This window comes from Triplophysa rosa, linkage group LG11, assembly GCF_024868665.1.
Source record: "Triplophysa rosa linkage group LG11, Trosa_1v2, whole genome shotgun sequence".
NCBI lineage: Eukaryota > Metazoa > Chordata > Actinopteri > Cypriniformes > Nemacheilidae > Triplophysa > Triplophysa rosa.
The window spans coordinates 8,949,033-8,975,466 of NC_079900.1; the positions used below are offsets into that span (position 1 = coordinate 8,949,033).

Below are 26,434 nucleotides of genomic sequence, written 5' to 3' on the forward strand. Positions count from 1 at the left end.
ATAATTTTAGCTGTGAAAGTAGCTGTTTATATGTAGTTATTTTTAACGCAGCAGAGCTAACTAACAAAAAAGAGGCTTATACATGTTCATATATCTTCATAATCAGATGCAATCACATACTTTACAGTTCATCTGTATTGATAAGTTATGCAGAAAGACAAATAATAGATAAATCATAACAAATTATGAATGTATGAAAAACACATGAATGCCATGATGACGCCACCAGTGCTTTTTTTATTAATAATTAACTTCAATACAAAGAAAATGGTCTTGTTGCCCTATATGTCAGGTTAAGCAGTAATGATGATACATATATATATATACTGTATATATATTCTTTTGATGTCATAAAACAACAGAGAGCCCTATTGTTAACAAGATCTTGATTCATGCCACACCTGTCTTTGAAGACAGTAACATAAATATGTGAGAGTGAGTGAGACAAAGATGTTCAATTAAAATTCTCCACCCTCTGCCTTTAAATCAACTTTCATCTTCTGTTTCGTCATTATGGCCTCCAACTCTGTGGCCTTCTTCACATCCTGAAATGACAGTAATAAGAATACAGATGAAGACAACCAGCAAGTAGGCCCAAACTGGACTAATAATTTGACTTCCCGAATCTGACTTGGGAATGTATGTGAAATTGAACTCTTATAATAATTATTTTATTTTGATTGTTCTGTCTGTTTATGGTCACGAGTCACAACAAACATTCTCGATTATATTTTATAAGGAATAGTACATTACTAACATTACAGGTTCTTATCTCAAGCAAACTGTGATTGATAGGTCTTGTTTATTGATTGGTGACTGAAACTGTGAGGTATGAGAAGTATTCTCAATAAGTATGAATGTATGATGTATACCTCCAGCAATGACTTTTGCACCATAATCTGGCTGTATACTCTGGCGCCTTCCTCTGGTAAAACGGCACGTAACTCTTCCTTATTTAGAGAGAAGAGCTGAGCTCCCGTCAGGATGCCCAGACTCTTAACAGTGCTGATATAAAACACACAGCAAAACATTACCAAACGTCTTTAGTGAGGAACAGATATGCCAAAAATTGTTCTAAATGAGTTCCCTTAAGATCATCTATACATTTATGACCATTTTATTCACAGCAACATACAGAGCAACCCGGGAATCAAACCAATGATATTGCTATAGTGCCATTTTTACCAATTGTGTTACAGAAACATTGTGTACAGATGTATATTACTCACAAATCACTGAAGCCTTTGGCCGTCAGCCACTCTTGAACCTCATTTGGAGAAGAATGGTCGTCGAGGGGTGCAGTTGTCTCATTTGCTTTATTAATTACTACTGGTCGTATTGATGATGGTCTACCATTGGCCAATCGCTTTAGGAGCTCATCGTTCATCATCATTACTGCTTACAAACATCAATATTAAAGGAAAAAAACACATAAATATGATATTAGATATCACATATATCATCTGGATGTTCCTTATGATCCCGTAGAGGTTTATTACCTATGGCTCATTCTACAGCTACAGTACAGCATGGTCCATTGAAAAGTAAATGAATAGACCACAAAACGCTATTCTGAGTTTTCCTTATAACAAAAATAATAAACCTATAATATAACCATAATAAACATGAAAAACAGTCAGATGCTTATGAACACAGTGCAAAAGTATTTCCTGAATGACAATTTGTTTGCATACAATACTTTGGTGATTATCACCAGCCTGCTCTGTAACCATTATACCCTTGAATAAGGTACTTAAATTAAACTGGATTGTTGCTTGTAGTGATACTTTAAAGTGAAATCTTTAAAAGTGACTAATTGACAGATAGTCAAGTAAGAAATATTACATCTCTCTCCTCCATCTCCCATCGGGGGCATGCTGTTTGGGCGTGCATCAAGGTGGATTGCATTTTCGCCCAAGGGACTGGGCGCAGCATAAGAGAACCTCCCACCATTTGGGGGAGAGAAGGGAACTTTCTATGAAAATATAACAGGAATTAGTTTGTGAATGAGTGGCGACACCACTCTGATGTTTTTACATGTATTTTAGTACACTTAAAATCAGATTTTTCACAACTTTCATGACTCAGTGCATTCTATCAGTCTTTCACATTTCTGTCAGGTAACTTTGTCATTCCTGAGGTTTGTTTCTGTTGAAATTCAGCAGACACTGGACTGGAATTGCCACAATCCACATGCAGAAATGCTGATTTTTTTTAAGGCAAAACTGTAGTCGTCTGTAAATTTTTTCCACAGCTGTATATATCCAAGTAATCAGAACTCTGCTGTCCAGACATGAAAATGCATGTATGTGAGCATAATTCCTTTACCGTCGACTGGTTGCGCATTACTACATTGGAGGAATCCACCTCTGAGTGATTGATCGGCTCGAGGATATTATGTGGAACAAAGCCAACTTCACCATAATTATTCCGACATTTCCACCATCGCTTAGATGACTGTAACACCTGAAAAAGAGAGAGAATCTGAATGTGAATCCGAGTGAGAAAGAGAGGTGGGGATTTGCAGATAGTTTCGAAAATCTGGCCTTATCTAAATAATTATGAGGCACAACCCCTTGTCCTGGCCGTTCTGCTGTAATTTCTGGATTACACTATTGCATTTGTGTGTATTTTACAAACAAATTCCTAGTTATGCTATTCTCAGAGAAATTGTATATAAATCGCCTGTCACAACCTATAAAAAAAACCTCAGGCCTCAGAAAAACGTGTGCAGCAAGGTACCTCCAGAGTTTCTCCGTGCAGTACTGAAAGCTCACTACTGTTCCGTGCCACAAAGTCGTAACTGCATCGGTACATCCTATCTTCTGGAGGAGGCATAGAATCTTCCATCCTACATCGTCATACGCACGCGCACACAAAAGGAGACAAAGTTCCACCCAAAATGCATTATAAGCAAGCAGCAAAACTCAAACAAAAACATGTCTGGTTTATTATCTCCGTGGGGACAGTCCATAGGCGTAATGATTTTTATACTGTACAAACTGTACATTTTATCCCCTAACCCTAAAGATCATAGAAAACTTTTAGCATTTTTAGATTTTCAAAAAAATATTGTATGATTTATAAGCTTTTATGCCCGAATCCCCATGAGTTTGTGTACTGTAGATTCAGGTGCAGGTCCCCACAGTGATATAAAAACAAACGCTCGCACTCTCACTCACTCACTCACTCACACACACACACACAGGGTGGTAGGTCAATACAAACCTTTCATGTTCCTGCGGCATATCTTGGTGTGCCTGGTCAATTACCTGTGGAAAGAGAGCGAAAGGAAGTGACCGTAATTTATTTTCTCAGGTTTGTATTTGGCTGTTTGCATGTAGGTCTCATACCTGTTGAGTCTGTATAAGGGCTTCGTGTTTATGCTGTGACTCTATGGGGTCCTCGATTAGTTGTCCATATGCGTCTGTGGTATTAGGGTGCCAACCGTCCAGAAAGACAGGTGTGTATTGAGGCACAATCTCACTGAGTTGAGAGCTGAAACATGCGCACAAAAGAGTTAAACCTCAGTTAAAGTTCAGATGTTCAGAATTTTAGTCTTGGCAAACTTAGTTTTCATTTAGCTGGTTCTGTTTCTGAACATTGCATTGTTTGTTTGTTTGTTATTTAGTATTATCAATTAATGCAATATCTAATGGTCATATATGACATGCCTCCCTTTTAAGAAATCAGATTTATTACTGACTATGGCAGGGTCCAGTAGTGTCCAAGTGAGGTCCAGAGTGCTTTCTCTTGTCCATTAAGGGTATGCTGTAGTAGAGAGATCGCTCCACTGGTCAGAGCAGGACTGGAGACTGTTGCTGCCAACTTAGGACCACCTGTGGTCTTCACCATCTGGTGACCAACAAAGCAGAGAAACCATATGTTGTTTACTAATTCTGTCTTTATTCTAAAAAAAAGTGATCCCTGTTCTCCTCTAAATTTCAGATCACGGTTCTCCCTAGGTTCTCATTTCTATAATAAGTTGTCTAATAGATTTGTAGATGTGATTTTCTGTGTTTTGGTGTATTTGTATATCTGCTGTGTGTTTGTAGGATGTAGCTTGTGTGTAATTTTTTTTACCAAGTCCAAAGGAATGAAGACATGATGTAAGAGTTCTTCTGATGTCGGCTCGGAGATTGCTGTCTTCAGGCGGTCCTACAACCACACATGTTCAATACGTAACAAATGTTTTACCAGTACCGGTTTTAAAGAGTCCTTAAAGGGATAGTTCACCCAAAAATGAAAATTCTGTCATCATTTATTCACCTTCCTGTCATTTAAAACCTGTTTGACTTTCTTTCTTCCACAGAACACAAAAGAAGATATTTTGAAGAATGTTGGTAACCGAACCACGCTGGCAACGCTGTATGGATGCGTCTGAATGGGAGCTGTCGCTGTTAGGTTACCAACTTTATAAAGCTTGTCATTTCTGTGCATTGAAATTATGGATTTAAACAGGTTTCCTACTCACTGGTTATTGTGAAATCTTACAGTACTTACAGTATAGTCTTTGAATAAATACATATGTATTTTAACACTGAAATCATAACACACATCAGCTTTAAGGGGGTGTGGGGTGCGTTAGATAGCCAAGAAATTATCTAAAAAATTTACTGAACTTACCAACAGACAAAATGAGTATTTAATCTTCTGAAAAACATCCACAAACTCTTGTTCTGATGGTGGAGCTGCCTTTTGTGTGAGCAGGTCATCTAAAATCACAGATTCTAATTATTTATATTAACTTGAAGATGTTAGTCAGGCTTGTAAAGTCTCTTGGTCAATCTCTCTTACCATCCAGCTCTTTCTTTTTCTTGCTACTCTTTTTGCGACTCTTTTTCCTGGTCTGTTGATGTAGAATACTCCGAGCCTCTGCAGTCTGTTGCAGACGGGCCATGAAACGCTCCATGTCAACAAAACAGTGATTCACCAACTCCTGACCGACAGAGAGGTGTAAAATACTAAAATACCAGTCAATTACAGTGTATATCAATCTGACAATCATTATTCTTTGTTAGTCACACTTACAACTTCTCTTTCTGGGTGGATCAGATGAGAATCTGCTTTCACTCTGTCTCCTCCATTTACTAAAGACAGACATATAATAAAATGTACAAACATATGTAGTTTAATAGGAACTTTACCCAATATATAAAAATGTTATATACACATCTATATTTATATATTGTTTTAGGATATTTAAACTTTATATAATTTATGTATGTATAAATGTAAAATGTATATATACATGTAAATACTGTAATATAACGTTTAAATTTATGAGATTATACACCTGTGGGGTTGTTATTGGCAGCGTTAGCATTCTGAGGCGGTGCAACTTTGTTCATCTGTGACTGTTTCCTGGGGATAACTGCAGGAGCTGCCATCTTTCAGAGTGATATGATGAGAAAAAAACATAAATAGTGATAATAATATAGACAATGTTATGGTGTATATGTGTTATCACCTTTTCTTAAGCATATTTACTTTACTGATTCAATATATATCCGTTTTCAGGATAATTTTAATTTGTGGGCCTACTGTAAAATAAAGGACTCACACTTGAGTTCTATTTGTGATTCCATTCTTTCCAAATTCCAAAAACAAAGCGGATCTGTTTAACTATACACCGAATCGCAATTACAACAAAACAAAAACTGTGTCCTAAGGTCCCTGGTGTGGTATATACGATAGAAAATCTTGCAGGTTTAGAGTGACATGGGGATATTTTAGGGGTATATAGACATTAAATCATGTCCTGTCATTCAGACCAGTAACTAATGGAGATCTCCCCAATAAAGGGTTAAGTGCCCTTTCTCTTGGGCATAATAATGATAACTGGTATAATATCCTCAGAATAAATCATTGCATGCCTTTATTGTAGGTCTTCTGAAAGAATAAATGTAAGAACAGCATTGTAATCTCAGTGTCCACCTCCTGTGTCACAACTCGGATCCGTAACCCCTATTACGCTGGCATTAGACTACCAACACCCAAATTTTAAAGAGGATTATTGGGGGATGGATTATTGTCAGAAAACATTATGAAGTGAAGACAAATACAAAACATTCAATGAAATAGGCAGGTAGACACAAGAACATTGTAAAATAAAATATCTTTGGCAAATGTTTTAAAACAGTGTGCCAAACTAAAAAGAATATGCCAGGAAGGTGGACAGAGTATTATTTTACAGTTAAATAAAAGAAGCCTTATAGGACCCACAATTTGTGCTCCTCTAATCAAGACACACCTGTTCACTTGTTTTTTTTTAGCGTTTAATGAATGGCTTTTGTAAATCTGGTCTTGGCAGGATTGCATGAGTTTCGCTCATAAATTCAGGAATCCGGGATAAAGAACGTCGGCATTCCGTACATAACTAATACATTACTTCACATTCGGTAACATATGTGGCCATCTAAATGACCCAACAAAAGTTTGGTTGAACAAGTGTGTCATGTTTGTTATTAATGTATCGTGTGCTTACACCAGAGCCCATGTTATATTTGGTTTCAGGGTAAAAACTCTCAATTTATATATATCAAACACAACAAATGTTAACCCTAAAATATACGCTATAATAAAATCACTCCCCAAAAGAAAGGACTTTTACTATTAAAATTATTGTTCTGTTAAAGCAGAGCATTGATTGGAGGTGGGACAGCTGCTAAAATTAGCTTAACACTTTGTTTTCATTTCAATTTCAATCAAAATTTTGTTAAATTGTCAAAACTTTGTTAGCAAGTACATGTAGGCCTGTGATAATAAACATTATTATTAGCTTTATTCAGTTGTTGATCCCATACAGTGAATCTTTTTCAATCCTGTGGATAAAAGCACTGATGCATTACCAATGTGCATCACAACTAATGTCTTATTCTGACTATAATATCTAATAGTCCAGTATCCTCACTGCTAATAAAAATATAAAGTGTCATTCACGAGTCTGGTTTCTATGATAAAGATTTAAAAGGCTGGTTTAAGGCAAACTTACCGTGCATTAGATGTGTGCACCTTCTTGTGTCACATCTTCTGTTTACACCTAATAGAGAAATGCAAGAACAAGAAAAACTAGTTAATCTGTTTAACTTGAAGCAAACCTAGACTTTCTCTCTCTCTCTCTCTCTCTCGTCTGAGTTTCAGGAAGTATGTGTTAATTTACTGTCTGATTACTGCTTTCCTCTAAATGAAACATAAGGTGCATACATATATATTTATAAATTATACAAATATTAAAAATACAACATCATGAAATGTAACAAGTGCGGTAAAATGAAATAGCTAATATTTACAGACCAATTTTTTTTGGAAGTACTGTCAGCTGTTGTATCGGTTTAGTGTATTCAAGCTGGGCTTGTTTGACTAGATCTGTCATTCTCTCTCTCTCTCTCTCTCTCTCTCTCTCTCTCTCACTCACTCACACACACACACTGGCACGCACGCACACATTATTTTTGGCTAAAATAATTAAATAGAATAATTCTATTCTATTGATTCTGGTAATTGTGAACACAATTAACTTTCATTCACAGAGGTCTTGAGTCTTTTTACAATTTACTATTCATTCAAATAAACCAGAATACACACACCACTATGGCACTTCATCCATCAATGATATTAAGCATATACAGAAACATATATAATACATTACATCTAATACTGAAAATATATTTTTAATCTTATAAACTGTCTGTTTGATCAGTTATATGAAATCTGATGATACTCCAATTTTAGCAGTCATAGGCAACGGCGCCCCCGTGTGTTAATACAGTAAAAAGGACATTCGTGGCAGAATTTCAATAGTATCCGACTGCAATACTGGTGGCCGCAATTACAAGGACCTGAACTTCAGGGGCCCTATTAGTTTGGGACAACGCCACCTACCGAAGCGGAGTTCGGAGAATCGCAGTCCCAAGGACCCTAGTTTTTGAGGACAGAAAAAAGTGCACAAGACAGTATTTCCACCTAATTCGAACTACTTTTTAAAGGTTTATTACACCCAAATACTACTTTATTTCTTACAATTAAACCTTACTTCTAACAGCTTAATGTTGAGTAATTGTTGTGACTAACTAGCATAATATACAACACATCAAGTAAAATAAACAATAAATCACAGTATAGCCTTTTCAGTCACTAGATTAACCACATTTCAAGTACATAGTGAATAAAATAACAAATTAACAGTTGAACACACAAATTGTTTTACATGAACCACATTCATGCACCACTTAATTAATGACCAACTTCATTGACGACTTCTAAGAGAGTGAAAGGGTAGAGAGAAAGAGAGAGAAGTGAATGAAATAATGAACATTCAGTTGAACATGTTCAACTCTTTAATTTTAAATTTCATATTGAAAAGAATCAAAAGATCTTAGTGACCACCAAGGCCGAAGCCTAGTAACATTACTTGACAAATTTATGTATTAATCTTTTGTCATACTATTGCCTGCACTGACCTTGAAATGACAATTAAAACATCAAGATTCATTTAAAGGGTTGATATGACACGGCTAAAAATGTGTATACGCGATTTAAGGTTCAAAAACGCTGTATTTTCCACATACCGTGCATGTTTGTATCTCCTCTTTGCCCCGCCTCTCTGACTGAAACGCACGAATTTTTTACAAAGCTCATCGCTCTGAAAAGTGAGGTGTGCTATGATTGGCCAGTTAACCAGTGCGTAGTGATTGGTGGAATACTGTAAGCGTGTGACGGAAATGTAACGCCTCTTACCATATTTGGAACGTCAGGTTCAGGTACGCCCACCTTACTTGTGTATACATTTGTTTGATCATTTATATTACTTAAGACAGCTAGATAAATCCTTTTTTTTCATAAAGGAAAGAACTTTCTTTCTAATTGCACATTAAAGCTTGTTGTTATTTATTTTAAAAAAGCGTACGTCTAAATAATAATAATAATAACCCAGTGATAGCTTAATTAATTTGTATTTTTGTCAGCATTTCTCTCATTGTCATCGTTCGCATGTGCCAGTCATAAAAGTCAATGCAAAGACGCGCATAGACGTGAACTCGCTGCAGGCGGTGCGAATGACGCGAATCGGGCGGCGTGTTTGAGGCGCTCTTCCGCGCAAGTTTACAATTTTCAACACGAGCTATGAATTCTCGCGAAGAGTTTTCGCGTCACTCTCAATAACTAACTTTTCCCGGGAGTAATGAAGAGCGTGGAACGCGATTGCTTGCGTTTGGTGTGAACACAGTATAATAAAAAAATCAACTTGCGCGGAAGAACGCCTGAAACGCGCCGCCCGCGAGTTCGCGTCTATGCGCGTCTTTGCATTGACTTTGTATGTAATTTACTCGTGCCAAACGCTTAATTCGCGTTAGGTGTGAAAACAGCATTAGGCCCAAATCACATTTTCCGCGGCAGGCGCGCGGAAATAGGGATCGATGCGCTCTTTTTTCTATGGAAGGCCAAGTGTGTATGGCACTCGGATTGTATCGTTTCTTTCCTGACCATGCTCACAGACGTGACTGCGTGAGTGTGAATTGCGTGTGGAGAACGTTCGTTCGTCGAACGTGTCTGCCTTGACTAATTTTAAATAGCGCACATAGGCTATACAGATACAGCTACTTGTAGCCTATGATGGGCTTGTGTTCAAACAGTGTGGGATAGAAGATTTGATCATTAAAGCTATTATTAAATTAGATTAAGTATTTTTTTAAAGTAGATAGAACTATTACATAGGCCTATATCTTTAACATCATTGAAGAATATCAAGAAAATACTATTTAGGGCTGTGAAAAAAATAGTTTCACAATAGAAAAAGCTTTTAATGTATTTTACAATATTAATTATGTGCAAGCATGATAGGAAATATACAATAACAAATAAAAAGTAAGGTCTTGAATAGACTGGATGCATTACTTATGTTCTAAATGTCTATTTTATAAAAAATAATTCTATGCAATCTAGCAAGCTCATATAAACCAAGTGGTCAATACCGAAATGAAAGGAGTCCATATATACTAGGGGTGTAAATCGGACAGTTCATCGCGATTCGATTCAATATCGATTTTTTTCCACCAGTGATGCTATATTTGCCGATACATCTGAAATTTTTGCGATTCGATTCTATTAATTAAATCCATATTTTGACATTACTAGGCTAGTTTAGACAAGCAGTTATATTTTTAATAACCCACAAATGCAACCAAAATATTAAACATGAATGTTTAATTAAACTATTTGAAAATGGCACAATCTCTGTCTCAACTGGGACATTTACAACAACAAACTAACAGATTTTTTTTAAATAAAGAAAAATAAATAATAGGGGGTAAAAATGTCACATAAAATAAAGCTTATGGTGGCAGCAGTCTTTCAACAATAGTGCAGACTGAGGTAGTTGTAGGAAAAAAACAAATAAAAAATAAATAAACTATAAAAATATAAAGAATAAAGCTTTTAAACTTAAACGTTTGATCTGTCACACAACTTCAGATCATTTAAACAAGTGCTGCAGCAGTGGTCTCTTATGTGAGATTTTTCTTTAAAAAAATCAACTGATCAACATGTTCAGGAGAGAGAACACTGCGTTCTGCATGGACAATATCACCTGCAGTGCTAAACACACGCTCGCATGCAACACTGGTTGCAACACCAGGAATGCACACAGCTGGTGCTGGCAAAGTTTGCAAATGACAAGGTTTTTCTTTATATGCCCATCTGTTTTCCCGAATACAAAATATTTCCAAACCCACGATTTGCGTCCGACAGCAATCACGTGTTCTGCCTCTTTAGCTGTGGTTTCACTGCTACAACCGCCTTGTTGTTGCTGCATCGCATTCACCTTTGCATTCACCTTTTCATTCACCAGACGAAAATAAACGAAAATGCGCACATTGCCGGAAACCAGTGTTGCCAGATCTCGCGAGACAAATAAGCAACCAGGCCTCTGAAAACAAGCCCAAAACAAGCGACTTTTTCTACGGAGCCCCCCTATGTTCCGGGAAGAGAAAAATAAATAAACTGTACCGTGTCTACAGTTTTGCAAAACTGCGCACAGTCCACATTGATGTAAATTGACAATCTGTACCCACAGTTTAAAATCCGTCCCCGTGGATTGTAAAACCGTGCACACAGTTTATTAATTTTTCTCCCCCCTGAGCTTCAGGACAATGACCACAAGAGGGAGTTAAACCTTGTAACATGATTTAACATTAGAAAACTTATGGGATATCAAATATCCTACTGATGTACCAAGTGCATTATATAGGCTACACAGTAAACCTCTGTTTATTAAAATTTGCACACACAAATAAATATCCTGAATTCATAAATTCTTTATTTATTATTGCAGGGAGTGCAGAATATCCCATTTTTAAATATCTATAACCCAGAAACAGGATAAATGATTGACAATCTTAGTGTGCAGCAATAAAGTGGCTCCTGCTCTGATAAACAAATGAGTGAGTTAGAAAAGACTTAAATAAACTAGACTGGTTTAAAAACCATTCCAGTCAAAACCATTTGAATACGTGAGGATGAGGCTTGGTCTAAAACATTTTTCTGCACAGTGCTTTTGAGTCGTCCCCCACGACGGGTTGAATCCATTCTTTTACTCCTTTCTCTTTCTCCCAGTCTTTGTTATATTTCTTCCCATATTTCACCCACTTTGTCCCGGACATTTGTTCTTCATAAACTCTCCTACAGTCCACCGTAAATCGCGTGTATTTTCATTTCTGGTTTCTGCCGGTTACCAGAAAAAACAGATTGCCCTGCTCTGCCTCTGATTGGCTAGTACTCGTTGCCATCTGGGTCAGAGCCAATTAGAAGCAGGATGTGGGTGGGAAAAAACTCTGCTGTCTCCTGTGTGTATGGGGAAAGGGGAGGGACAGAGGGAACAGGCAAGACAAACTCCTACGTTTATAACATATAGAAAATATCTGCTTGACAACTTATTATGGAGCTGGGAACAAGCCTAAATAAGCAAAAACACTTTAGAAACAAGCCCAAAAAAAAAAGGCGACCCGTGACTACTAATATTTGTAAGCGACTTAACAGAAAAACAAGCCCAAAGTCGCTTATAATAAGCGGACTTGGCAACACTGCCAGAAACGCCTAGACGGACGTTACGTCAAGGAATGAGGACGCGGAGAGTGTCAAAATAAAGGTACCTCATATCGATATTTTATGTGTGGCATCGATGCATCGTATCGTTAGAAATTTAATCGATGTATCGATCCATATCGATGTATTGTTACACCCCTAATATATACTGTATATGAAACAACTGAACATAAAAATAAAACCACCAATAGGTGGCATCAAAGCACTGTTCTGTTGAGATTACATGATGGGCTAATGTTCAACCTATTGTTTCAAAGCCACAAAAAAAATATATATAATACCCACACAACTGCTCTACTTAGAATTATTTTGCTGTGTTCCTTTTTGGAACCATATTGTGATGAGGGAGGCGGGGCGAAAGCTGTGGGCGAACGACGCGGGGCCGGTGACGCGAGTGATAATGAGTGTCAGCTGCACATTACACCGGTCCCACAACTCTCACAGAGGAGATCGGAAGCATAAAAGGACGAGCAACAGGAGTGTACGACGAGAGAGGACCAGGCCCGGTCATATGTTATGTTTTGTTTATGTTTGTGTGGCCTTTTTATTATTGTTTGTTTATTTTGATTCAAGTTTATTGTGGATGCTCGCCGGTTCCCGCCTCCTTCCTTCCCTTTTATTGAGCTTTTGTTACATTGGTGCCGAAACCTGGGAGGAAGGAGGGACATGCTGTCGAAGAGCCTTCACTGCCGAGGGGCATCGCGGTGCTGAGGAGTTCGGGCAGCGCGGACGAGCGACGTCCACCAGCGGCTGCCCGAGGCGGTGGTGCTGGAGCGAGATGAATCGGCTGGGACGGAGAGCTCGCTGCCGTGCTTCTGGGCTGAGGTGGGGTGGCGGCCGTAGAAGAGGGAGCGGAGGAGTTCACGCCATTTGCCGTGGACCGGAGCCTGCTGCCTTCCACCTTGAAAAAGGGGAGGAGCAAGGAACGGGAAACTCGCTGCCGGCTACCCTCAGCCAGAGAAGCCATCGCCAACCGCTAGGAGGCGGAGGAGGATTGGACTGTCCACCGAACATCCAGCACCACCGCATAGCACCGCGAGGAAGAGCCTCTTGGCTGGCTGAGGACCGAGCGACAGGGACGAGAGAGGGGAGAGAGGAAAAAAAAAATTGGTCCGGTTCCCCGACACACTGTCGCTCGGTCCTCAGCCAGCCAAGAGGCTCTTCCTCGCGGTGCTATGCGGTGGTGCTGGACATTCGGGGGTGGTCCTGGTGCTTCCGTCTCCGTTCTCTCGTCTCGTCGGTGCATACCCCCAGGGGCTGCGGATGCCGAGACTGGCTCCCCGGGGGGGAGTAAGCACAATCTCGGTGGTACCCCCCCGGCCTGTGAGGGGCGATGGGGGTATGTGACGAGGGAGGCGGGGCGAGAGCCGTGGGCGAACTGCGCATTACACCGGTCCCGCATCTCTCACGGAGGAGATCGGAAGCATAAAAGGACGAGCGACAGGAGTGTACGACAAGAGAGGACCGGGCCCAGACATATGTTAAGTTTTGTTTATGTTTGTGTGGCCGGCAGTCTGCCGTGAGGTGGCTGCCGGCCTTTTTACTTCCGGATTATTGTTTGTTTATTTTGATTAAAGTTTATTGTGGATGCTCGCCGGTTCCCGCCTCCTTCCTTCCCTTTTATTGAGCTTTTGTTACACATATTTTCATTGACTATTGTGTGAAATGCACACATTGGTTCCCACGACATGCTACATTTTAATATTTTAATGACAACAAGAATTTCTTGGTTTTAAATGATCACAATCCGAACACAAAACTGTAGCATAATATAATAATAGCATAATCATTTATTAAATGTGGTTGTGCATCTGAGGTAGTTTCTGCTCCATCGTTCAGTTGTTCAGCCAGAACATATAAACAAAATGAAACAGAGCTCTGGAGTGTTCAGTCATCAGGTCTTCAAGCAAGAGAAGTGTAAGAACAGACCCTCTCTTATTTATAGCAGGTGGTCAACAATACAATAAGCTACGAAGTGAACTAACATCATAACAGTCCCCCGTGTTTGGGGTAGCCTAAACTCCTTTTCCCAAACCTTTTTACTAGCTGGACCACTGTTGTTTTTTTACAATGTTTTTATTTCTGTATATTGTGTATTGTTTGCTTATGTTATTGTATAAATGGTGCTTTATACAATAGTAAAATGCTACAAATGTTGGAATTTTTTGTTTTGTCATTAAAATGTATGTTTTTTTCATTCAGTCATACCTTCATTTGACTTATGAATATAACTTTTCCAAAGATGCAGAACCTTCAATATAATACACACTATCATAAGCAAATCTGACATGCATTTAAACACGCAAGCCTTCATTTCAAAAGCAAATGTATACTGTCGAAAATTGCTTATCTCAAAAACTGTTAATGCTTTTGAGCCCTTAATGTACAAGAACAAGACTTACTGGAACATCCTACAAGTATATCACGGAGTGCACTTTGATAATGAGCAATGAAGTTCTCTGCTACCATCTACTGTTAGATTATCTATAAACTTTTAGTTTGACAAAGGGGGACAACCTTTGAAATATGTCTACATCTAAGGAATATACTGTATATATTTTTGTCATCACAAAAGAACATTTAATTTGGATAAAATGGAGCTTTAATGTGCTGGTGAAAAGAATTATGAAGTACTTAAAAAGTTATTGAATTTCACTTTCAAAATGTTTCAGCAAATCACATTTTGGATTACACATTTGGACTGGGTTCTTTAATTTTCTAATTATTTTCTTTAACATATTCTAACATACAACTGTTTTCCCCTTTTGCTCAAAACAAACGCTATAACAAGAGTGTACTTTGTTCACTTAGGTTATAATCTCTACCTATAGCACTATTTATTTATTGAGTGCAAATAGTAAAATAAGTGGTCCTCTGCAGTCTTTGTTTGAAGTGTTTGTTAAAACAACAACTACATTTTTATTTGATTTGCCTCGGGAGATCGTATAATAACAGGGGCCCGTTTCAGAAAGCAGGGTAAGTGCAAACTCAGAGTAAGTTAACCCCGGAAAACGGGATACTCAGGGTTTTCCGTTTCAGAACGCGAGGTATGTCAAACCCGCGACCACGGGATAAGTCAAGCCTGTTTCAGAAATCGAGGTATCTTATACTCAGAGTGAGTAACCATAGTAATCTACTCTGTGAACCTAACCTGGTCGGGAGCAGGTTTTATTCCACAAACCCAGGGTTTGTTACAATCTCCGCCTCCTTTTTGAAGCGCGAGTAGTGTTGAAATTGCCTACGCCATTTGTTTATTCATTCGTTTTCCTTAATCGCGCACGATTTCGTCACACAGACATTAAAATGGCATGTCCGTTTATTCAGGAACCTGTAGATGAGGAAGCTGCATTAATTCGGAGAGAGTTAAATTTACGTCGGGAGAGAATGGTGAGGCCCCGTTTGGATGTTTTATCATTTCCGGAGGATTTTTTATTTGAGCGATATCGTTTTTCTTTACAATCCATTACATATATCCACACTCTGCTTCATCCTTACATCACAAACCTCACTCGTCGGGGCCGTGCTCTAACATCTGAGCAAATTCTTTGTATGGCCTTACGTTTCTTTGCTAATGGTAGCTTTCTATATAACACCGGGGATGCAGAACACGTTAGCAAGGCAACAGTATGCAGAGCGGTAAGAAAAGTGTGCCTCGCTCTCAAGCAGTTTTTGCAAGTTTTTGTTAAGTTTCCTGGCCATAAACCTGTGAGAGCCGTCAAAGAGGAGTTTCACAGGATTGCAGGTGAATGGTGTACATCTTTCTAAATTAGGCTGATCAAATAAATGTTGTTCTGCTAAGAACATCTTGCTGCCACCTCTGGAAGTAAGCTAATAATTAAAATGCCCTTTAGGATTTCCCAATGTAATTGGGTGCATTGATGGCACCCATATTCCCATCATCGCTCCTTCCCAAAATGAGGCCGATTATGTCAATCGGAAGTCCATCCACAGCATTAATGTGCAGGTACACTGACATGGCCTAATGTTTCATAATGTCGAAGACTGTGTCCAAGTACAGTAACTCTAATGTCTTTGTTTGTCACTGTAAAGATCATATGTGATGCTGCACACATAATTACAAATGTGGAGGCTAAGTGGCCCGGCTCGGTTCATGACTCACGGATATATCGTGAGTCATCTCTGAGCAACAGAATGGGCCAAGGTAAGTAAATGTATGCACTGAACACATGGTCATGTCTGTCTGTCTCTCTGTGGAAAAGCACTAAACCAATGTGACCTTACAGGAGAGATCGATGGCCTGCTGCTGGGTGATAGGGGTTACCCGTGCCAACCTACACTCATAACCCCTTACCCAGAACCTGAGCCAGGCCCCCAGCAGCACTTCAATGTGGCACACAACAGGACAAGATCCCGGGTGGAGATGACCATAGGCCTGTTGAAATCACGTTTCCAGTGCCTACGCCACCTCAGGGTGACCCCTGAAAAGGCTTGTGACATTATTGTGGCATGTGTTGTTCTTCATAATATTGCCATTATTAGAGGGGAGCAACACCCTGCCCTACAAATTCAAGACCCTGAGGAAGACCTCATACACCATGGGGATTTCCAGGATGGAAGGGTGGTCAGAGACCTCATATGCCGCAATGTCTTTGGACACTAATGAACCACACCAACACAGGACTGTTAAATAAACTCAATTTAATCACATGTCATTTGGTCTTCTTTCTGTCCTACAAATACAAAAGCAACAGTTATGTTTCCTATAAGGTTGTAAGACTGTTCCATTACTTTGTACACCCACCTCTAGTTTGTGCCTAAGGAGCTCAATTTCCAAATCTGTTTTTAGGATCTGACGGTCCAAGTACACAAGTTCCTTATCTGTCTTTTGTAATTGTTTTATGAGATGAAGCTTATATAGCTCCTTAACTGGCAACTGAAAAACACAAGACTGAGGTTATATGTTGGAGTTCTAAAAAAGTCTGCAGATTCAAACAATGGCATTTACTGAACATTACTGAACTGAGTTTATCTGTGTGTCAGAATTTGATGGACCCTCCTCCTGTTCTGCCATGCTCTGTTCAAAAAAAGAGAAACATGTCAGTTTGAGCATACATACCAACTAGCACTCTAGAGGTCTACACACTCAGTGTGTGATTTGGAGATACATCAAATGAACATTACCTCTGTAGGCCTCTCTGTGTCAGCAGACAAGGTTTCTTCATCCCCTTCATCCTGTGAAGATGAACATTTTGTGTAGTATTCACTTTTTAAGAATGCCCTTAAATTATGCTGCATTGGGTAGGCCACTTACAACTGACTGGGGTTCTGTTGTGATAAGAGGTTCCACAAGGTTAACATTACCATCAGAATCTGCTGGGACAAAGAAAAAGGCCAAAGTGAAATCAATTTAACTATCAGAAAGAGCCTGTACAAACCAAGATAGGTAGACCTCTTACATATTATATAAGCACTTGTATCCTGGGGAGTGACAGGTTCTGATGAACTCCCTCCTGGAATTCCCTCAGCCACTGGTCGCCCAGTGTTAAGGCTCAAGGCCATCTCCTCTGCATCCGTCAGAGGTGGTGGTGCAGGTCCTCCTCCGGTTTTACGTGCCTCTGCCCTCTTTCTATTGGCTGAGTAGACACGAAATAGTCAATTTATTGTCATTACCCTAATTAAGACATGCAGAGAGGATTTTCTCTGGTAGGCCATTGCAACTGATGATGACTTTCATTGGTTGTGGTTTCTAAGACTATCAAATCCAGCAGTGCATAGCTGTTTCACAGACAGGATTTAGAAAAACCAGCCATGATTTTCTTGGGGGAGCAGGTGCAAGCATGGCCAGTTTTCTGTCTTCTACAGCCATAGCGCTCGGTTCTCCTCATAACATTCAAGGCCAGTTTAATTAATATATCAAACATTTCCCAGTCAGGCATGCAACAAGCAAGAGCATTTTATTTCTTTAAACTCACCTGACTGAATGATGTTTTTATATTTCATTTTCATCTGCTGCCATGTTCTTTTTATTGCAGAACGATTGCACCTACATGAAAAAAAACATAGGTGTGTGTGTGTATATATATATATATATATATATATAGTAGAGCTAGATATAATTCACATTTTGACGGTTTCAACAAAATGAATATAAAAGTGATTGACAATTAAACTTACGCATTAACACGTGAAGCAATTTTCCCCCACGCAGACTCTCTTTCTTTTGCTGCTGCGGCTGTGTTGCTCTTCTTTCGAAAAATGTGCTCATATTCGCTGTACGCTTGTAACAGTACCTCCAATTCGACTGGCGAGAAATAAACGGAGCGCTTTTTGTCACGTGCCGTTGCCATGGTGAATCGTGCTATCTTCGCTCAATTGATGATGGCTTTTTAAAGCAATGGTGCACGCGCGTAACCTAGAGTGAACTTACTCAGAGTGGATTGAACTAATTGAAATCACCTGTTCTGAAACCGAAAACTCAGAGTTGCGATTCTCTGAGTAAATCAACTCAGAGTTCACATTTTAACTCGGTGTTGGTTGAACCTCCTTATTGAAACGGGCCCCATGACGTCTGTTTAGATCAACAGATACATGTTATTAACGTGTCTACATGATGTGATATATGCGTGTACGTCTCCATATAAAACAAATGAGATGTACACGCACGCTTACACGCGTGTTATCTGTCGTGCTTGTCAGTCTCGTTCCCCAAAGAATCAATCCGAGTGCCATACAAGTACAAGTTAATTTTTCACATGTAAATAACACGTTAAGTACACGTTAAATACACGTTGAGTATGTGTGAAATACGCGTTGTTGATGTGTACTTAACGTGTTACAATTCACGTATATTTGAACCACTTGGCCTTCCATATTTTTCAGGCGCGTCGGCGCCGCATCAACATTTCAGAAAGCCGCAAGCGCACCGCAGGTCATGTGACAAGAACCAACCAGTCAATAGACAAGCTCAATGAAGATGGAGAGACAGATGATCACAGCATAACTAAATCTAGTAGCAAAGTTATTGCAAGGTATTTTCAGTGCATATAATCCATATATCCTTTGTTTATATCTCCTCGTCTCAACGGCTATCGTGGCCCATGGTTGCTTAGCGACGACAGACGCCAGGAGATCGCAGACCAGGCGCTTTGGAAAAAAATGAGAACGTAGTGCAGCTCGCGTTTTCCGCGCGGGTTTAGACGCGAAATGTGAATCATGCCTTACTCCGGCTATTCTCGTGCATTCTTATATTAACCTCATATTATTTATTTACATTTTTATATATGAAACAAATTAATACTGGACTTACCTTTAGGACATTTTGAATATTGCCGTTGTGATTGTCGAAATCTTCTTTTAAATGGCGGACTGGCGTCCTGAGCGCACCTACTGTTCAGTGTAGGCCTACACCCATATTCCGATTTTTTTTCACAGTTATTTATTTTTGTATTATTATTGTTGTTATTACTAGTATTGTTTTTAGAAAGGGTGTTCTGGGTGGTGCCATGTCTAAAAATGGTTGAATATATGGGGAAGACATTTGATTTAACGTACAGATCTTGTTAAAATTTCAACATTGATTTATAAGTGTTTCTGGTACTTTTTCAACCGTTCAGCATTCAACGTTGTTTCAACGTTGAAACGAGAACTGACATTATTTCAACCACATTTCAACGTTGAAGGTCTGTCATATGCCGGCGGGGAGCCCGTCTGGGCACCCTTCGGAGAAAAAAAAACAAGACCCGCAAATCCGTGGCCACAGTTTTGTAATTCGTTCCCTCAATTTAAAAATCCGTGCTCTTGGATTAATAAACTGTACCCACAGTTTACAAAACCGTGCTCTCGGATTAATAAACTGTACCCACGAGTTTCCAATCCGTGCTCTCGGTTTCGTAAACCGTCCCCTCAGTTTTTGAAATCTGTACCCACGAATTCATAATCTGTGCCCACGCTTTCGCAATCCTTTAAATGCTATTGAAGTTGGAAACATGTATTTGAATGTGTATGTAACTTTAGAGACAGTCCCTAAATTCACGAATATCGAAAGTTTAATGTCAAACCAACTTTATGCCAGTGAAACGCGGCAATGAACGTATGCATGCGCCACGCGCTCGTGTGTAAACACATTAAGACAATTTATAATATAATCTAAAATAAAACAGTATACAATATTCGTTAATGTTGCTGTAGGAGCTTGTTCTGTTGACAGACAGAGGCTTCAATTCCGCGAGTAGGCTAGTTTGCAAAACTGTGCGAACGGATTGCGAAAGCGTGGGCACAGATTATGAATTCGTGGGTACAGATTTCAAAAACTGAGGGGACGGTTTATAAAACCGAGAGCACGGATTGGAAACTCGTGGGTACAGTTTATTAATCCGAGAGCACGGATTTTTAAATTGAGGGAGCAAATTACAAAACTGTGGCCACGGATTTGCGGGTCTTGTTTTTTTTTCTCCGAGGGGTGACCAGACGGTCTCCGTAAAAATCCTCTAGTAGGATCATAGAAATGCGTCCACAGAAATGCCGTCCTGAAAGTGCATCCTCCGGGTTTGCAGCCAGATGCTACTCCAGAATTTAGTTGTTATGTAACATATATCACTGGTTGTCATCATCATTACCTCTTGCCCACTATCTTTCTATTAGACCTGAAAGCACTTTCTATATATGCTATAAACAGGAACATACAGTGGGATTATATTATTATAAATCATAAATCACAGAAAATAGGAAATAGACAAATGGTGCCAATTGATGCAGCAAATCATGCAAGCTTGCAATGATAAGTTCTAATTGCATTTTACTTATTGTGTAAAACAATACAACAAACCTTAAAAAATTTGAAAAATTGGAGTCAGTGCCTACTACAAGCACCCAACGCAAGTGATGTGGGCTTTTGCAAAATATAAACAGGGGGCGTGTCAAGAGGCGGGGGGTCGTAGCAATACATTCTCCTTTTACTTCACGCATGCCAACACAGCAGCTCCCTTGAAGGGGTACAGTGAACTTAGATTTTTTATTTAGTAACTTTGTACTAAAATTTGTACACTTGCAAGATTACTTTAGAAATAGTTTTGGGTGAGGGGTCGAATGAAAAACCTTCAGAAGACCCTTTAATAAGTACTCAGCATGGCCTGTAATGTTACACAAAGAGCTGTTGGGAGGGCGGGCCACGACACAGCATAGATAAGAAGCCCATAAGTTGTTCTCCAGTGACACAGCAACGAACGTCAGGGTCTGATATTACATTTACCGAAGTTGTAGGCTACATTCGGTGCCTTCCAACGTGGCGAACTCCCCACCGCCCAAAGAGTGCGATAAAAATACAGCAGTGGGTCTGAACGACAGGATTAATATCAGAGCAGATAACAGAGAGCCTGGCAAGAGAAGTTTAGGGGTTTAACACCAAAACTAACCTTACACCACCGACAGGGCAACTCCCCCTAAACAGACAGCAAGGTAAGGCAATGCACGCGTAAACACTAGAGTCAAACAACTTGATTGCATAACGTTTTTTAATGCAATATGCAGTTGGAAACTTCTCAGAGGTTACCTCTAAATCTCATGAAACAAACACGTGACCAACAGTAGTTACACTGTAGCGTTTCTTATTTAATAACTTCGACTTCATGTTTATGTATAACACATGTTTATGTTTTGTTTTGTTGAGTGGTGTCGTGTCTTGTCGACTGATTATATTCCTGGTTGTATTGGAACGTACCTGTACCGCATGTAACTAAAAATACCGTCAGCTGCCAAATTCGCACCAAGTTAGTGATGTTGCAGAAGACTTAAGCCAAGAATATACCTCTAGTATTTTACCATTAAATTAGCATTTACAAATGAACCTTGTTACAACGTCAAACAAGTCTAATGTGCATCCATTTGTTGCAAAGTATTCAAGTTGCTCAGAGAACTGAAGATCCAAATGATTTTATTGTAACATCCCAGTTGAAGAAAAGTGAACTATAAAACACTTAAATGTACTTGCAGGCATCATTTGTGCTTGTACAAATGTACAAAAACATACTTTTTAAGATAAACTTAAGAAAATCTAAGTGTACTTAACTGTGTCATTTTAAGACACCATGAATAGAAGTACAAAACTACATGAATTAAGTACAAAGTTAATGTGTGACATTAGAGCACTTTAAGTTTGTTATGAAAGTGCACTTTTTTAACCTGGGATAACATGGGCTCCTGTCATTTGAAAGTGTTTAGTTCTAGTAGGGGACATTAGAACATCTAACACAGGTGAGTTGTAATAAGACAGTTTAACCAATAAAAGCTACAGTAGTGAAATATATGGCCACTACCCCCTGATGTTATCATGTTATGCATTCAATTTACAGTAAACATTTTAATCAAACCCATGATCCTGTCATGGCTAGCACCAAGCTCTACCAGTTGAGCTACAGGAACGGCACACTAAGTAAGACCTTCTGCGAGGAAATTCTGTTTAGTTTCTGTTTAAAAGTAAGAAACGACGTTCAAACGTCAGGAACAGGCAAATTGGTTTAATCATTTGTAAATATAATGTCATATATGTTATTAAAAGACATATTTAGAATTTATTGTAGTGTAATATTAAACTGCCCCTCTCAAAATGATTTGCAGCATCCGGGTTACAGGGTGTTATTAGTTTTGAGCGGTTGTTATTTGAAAATAACAAATTATTTTTATATATTTTAAAATAACAACCCTTGGAATGTCGCGACTGGCCAATCAGAATCAAGCATTCAAATGAGCCGTGTAATAACTAGAAATATCATGGCCAACCAGAAAGAAAGGGTTTTGCAACTACTTTCAGATGTACACGTATAATCCCTGTAGATATTTTACAGAATGGAGTAATGGATCGAGTAATGTATGCACAATTGTCAGAATGACATCCACACCAAAATGGGAAAGGTTTTAACAGCATTTTGCATAATTTTACAATTTATAGATAAAAGATGCACATTTCTAAAGTACCTTCATGTGCTGCAGATTAATATAGCAAATATTAGTATTAAAAGTCACAGTGCAGAGTGCAGACAGCAAACAATACATTTCAACACTTCCAGTGTCCTCTATGTAAAGTCAAAAAGTGTGTTTCAAGGGCAGTTAGAGATAAGAAACACAACTACTGCTCACATCTGCTTCTTTCAAGGTGACATGACATTTTCAAACAAAGAGGGAGTATAAGTAACTTTGAGAAGTAGAGATGGCCATAGGGTTGGGCCGATGGCTGACAGCCATCATGATGTTGGGCCGGTGTTCTGCCAATTTATGCTACCCATAAATTTGTGCTACCCTCATGTTGTGATTGGGTTGGGGGAGAGGTTATTTAAGTGTAAGGGTTGGGTTGGGGGAGGGGTTAGGCCTGTTTTGTACGCAACTTTCGTCATCATGTCCGCGGTCGTCCGCGCATCTATGGAAGGCCGTTTCAGCAAATATTTCTTTAGACATAACGTGTACAGACGATATAACGCGTGGACGCGTTATTGCGCCTAAAGACGTAATTTCGTGTACAGACGTCTTTGTTTTAGCCAATTGCAAGTCCCAAAATGGGAAAATTTGCATAAAATTTATTAAACATACTGTTGTGACGTCATCATTTACGTAACCACGTGTCATTCATGCGTGACATTGCACGTGGTCCTATGTCATTCGTTTTTCCGTATAGGTAAGCACTATCTAAATACACATCATAGTGACATAGACAAGGAAGATGGCATTTCAAAATACAAGAGGAAGAGAAATTATGGCTTTAAAACTGCAGACACATTCTTAAAACGTTCACTAGCACACATAAAAAATACTGTAATGCACTCAAGTGTTTACTATAGTAGCCTATATTAATGTATATAGTGATAGTAAGCTGTTGTCGGCTGTATTATGGAAATTATATTTTTTATGTACATTGCTGTCATGTCCTGTGGCTGGCGGCTGGGTAGCGCTCTCTGGCGGCCTCAGGTGGCGAACAGAGGCTCCAGCCACAGGACATAACAATTGCAGTATTCTGTTGTATTAAATATTGTAAACTGACAAGCTGTGGTAAATACTATAGTATCATTTACTATGATAATGTTCAAAAACACTATAATATCTAATAATTTCACTACAATTCACTTTAGCAAATGCTTAGCATACTACACTATTTTTTCATGTGGAAGTGTAAAAGATTACAATTGACACCGATTCACGTTATTTTTTTGTATATTTTGGGACAAAATACATGTCTGCGGTTGTATCTGATGTCCACAAGAGGTCCTCAAACACCACAGAGCAAAGTCTATGAATGGAATCGAAGGATGTTGAGGCCAGTTTTATTATCATTTAGCTAATTTATAACTGAGTAATAATATTATATCTGCCTTAATGTTTCAATGTTAATGTTTCATTGTGATTATTTAATTCTTATGTTATGTATTGTACTGTTATTTAACCCACAAATGAGTTGGAATCATTTCATCCTTAAACAGTGGGCTATATTGTTATTAAACCTAATTTTGTATGACATTGCTTAATAAGCTTAATTATGTGCCCTTCTTACAACTAAATATTGTTTTTGTATTTATTTATTTTTATGTATTACTTCTGTTTCAAGACCCTAGTCAGGTTCTGTTAGGACAGACTCAAATGCTAAAGAACAGAACAAAACAAATATTTATTGAAGCAGCTTAAAACAGAAAAGGTTGGTGTCAAGACCTGTTAGGGAATAAATCCATTATTAATCAAACAAAGGCAAAAGCATGTGTCAATAACCAAGCAAACCCTGTTGAAAAAAAAACCTAACCTATGCTGGTTAGGTTTTGAAGCATGGTGGCTGGTTTGTGCTGGTTTAAGCTGGTCATGAGCTGGTCCTAAACTGGTCATGTGCTGGTTTAGGACCAGTTTAAACCAGCTCAGGACCATCTTAAACCAGCACATGACCAGCTAAGGACCAGCAAATGACCAGCTTAAACACATGACTAATTTCAGCCTCAGACGATCACGCTCACGGACCATTGGCTGAACATCTGATGCATAACGCACACTTTTCTGGAAACACTTCAGCACTTTAGAAGTCGTCATCTGATTGGTTGAATATCACAGGATTCCCCGGAGACGTGTGTCTCGTTCTTTAACAGTCCGCCTGGAAACAGCACGACCACGAAGCCATCTGACCTAAGAAGTAAGCTGTCGTGGTTACAACGGTTGCTAACAAAATTCATCACGATCGACTAAACGCTTAATTCTTGAAAGTATGTGAGGTTAACGGCATAAAACTATTTCACGAGTTCGCCTAGGCAAATAATAATAATGGTGGCAGGATAATGCTGATAGCAGGGGTAGGTAAGATATGCGTATTTGGCGTGCTGTCCAGGGGGCGGGCTCCGAGCTCGCCGATTCCTTCCGACCCCGGAACACTCTCCCCCTCATGGGGGCGAGTGCGCCGAGCTCGGAAATGGCCCGAACCCATAGCTCACCCCAAAAATGCAGAATAAACGCTGGACAGCAGCCGGATAGCGCATGCTCCCCCCAAATAGCGAGAATTGAGGCTTTCTGGGTGATGGCTTGCGTTTGCCGTGGGGCTTGTGGGTTGTGCAAACCCTGATGGTGCAATGCTGCTGTGGTCTCCGGATGTGTGGGGATCCTGTGAGTTGGGAGTCTGCTGCGGTCGTGGTTTTAGGACTGGCTTTGCGTGGCGGCTAAGTTGGTGATATAGGATTTGCTGGAGCGTGGGGATGGAAAATTGCTGTGAGCTCTTGCGGAGTGGATGGCGCTGAGTGGGTGGTGATGTGTATTCCCACTAGTCTTTCTGAAGCGTGATGGGTGATGTTGCTTTGGTGATCTTGAGTTCTGGAAATTGGTTTTGCTGTGGCAGAGCACGGGATGGAAACACGGGACCCTGCGGGAACGTTCGCTGCGACGATGCTGACTTCTGGGGGCTAAAAGGGAGGTCTGCTGCGGCAGAGTAAAAGAAGAAGCACGGGCCCCTGTGGGGCGATCGCTGCGGCGATGCTGGCTTCGCGGGCTATGAGGGGGTCTGTTGCGGCAGAGTAAGGGACGAAGCACGGGCCCCTGTGGGCGGTCGCTGCGGCGATACTGGCTTCGGGGGCTATGAGGGGGTCTGCTGCGGCAGAGTAAGGAAGTGGCACTGGCCCCTGATTGGCGATCGCTGCGGCAATACTGGCTTCTGTAGAATTGGTGTCTGCTGCGGCAGAGCACGAGTTGGAAGCTCGGGCCCCTGCGGGGGCGGTCGCTACGGCGATACTGGCTTCTGTAGAATTGGTGTCTGCTGCGGCAGAGCACGAGTTGGAAGCTCGGGCCCCTGCGGGGGCGGTCGCTGCGGCGATACTGCCTTCTGTAGAATTGGTGTCTGCTGCGGCAGAGCACGAGTTGGAAGCTCGGG

General features: G+C 39.8%; 2 protein-coding genes across 4 annotated transcripts; one reads left to right on the forward strand and one right to left on the reverse strand.

Moving 5' to 3' along the window:
- Window positions 1-211: 211 nt before the first annotated feature.
- On the reverse strand, window positions 212-7,905 carry eps8l1a (eps8 like 1a). Of its 3 annotated transcripts, none has more exons than XM_057347189.1 (16): window positions 7,885-7,905; window positions 6,995-7,042; window positions 5,297-5,390; window positions 5,032-5,090; window positions 4,798-4,939; window positions 4,627-4,715; window positions 4,084-4,158; window positions 3,707-3,855; window positions 3,354-3,498; window positions 3,229-3,272; window positions 2,743-2,851; window positions 2,329-2,466; window positions 1,846-1,975; window positions 1,230-1,398; window positions 873-1,005; window positions 212-545 (listed from the first exon to the last, which is right to left on the reverse strand). In XM_057347189.1, exons 3-16 carry the CDS (start codon window positions 5,388-5,390, stop codon window positions 459-461), a joined length of 1,563 nt encoding a protein of 520 aa, XP_057203172.1. In that variant the 5' UTR covers window positions 6,995-7,042; window positions 7,885-7,905; the 3' UTR covers window positions 212-458. The 3 variants fall into 3 exon arrangements, with proteins under 3 accessions (XP_057203172.1, XP_057203171.1, XP_057203173.1); XM_057347188.1 differs by lacking the exon at window positions 7,885-7,905 and adding an exon at window positions 7,297-7,355; XM_057347190.1 differs by lacking the exon at window positions 7,885-7,905 and adding an exon at window positions 7,297-7,354 and having other exon boundaries at window positions 214-545; window positions 1,230-1,395.
- Window positions 7,906-15,940: 8,035 nt separating this feature from the next.
- LOC130561264 (putative nuclease HARBI1) lies at window positions 15,941-17,121 on the forward strand (the record flags this gene model as incomplete). Its single annotated transcript, XM_057345469.1, has 3 exons — window positions 15,941-16,063; window positions 16,150-16,261; window positions 16,344-17,121. Coding segments are annotated over 3 exons (612 nt in total), but the record flags the coding sequence as incomplete, so codon positions are not given.
- Window positions 17,122-26,434: the final 9,313 nt, after the last annotated feature.

Coding starts and splice junctions, on each gene's coding strand:
- eps8l1a (XM_057347189.1), bottom strand. CDS start 5,390: ATGGCAGCTCCTGCAGTTATCCCCAGGAAACAGTCACAGATGAACAAA. Junction 3,856..4,083: donor TCTTCATTCCTTTGGACTTG/GTAAAAAAAATT, acceptor GTTGGTCACCAG/ATGGTGAAGACCACAGGTGG. Junction 1,006..1,229: donor GCCAAAGGCTTCAGTGATTT/GTGAGTAATATA, acceptor GTTTTATATCAG/CACTGTTAAGAGTCTGGGCA.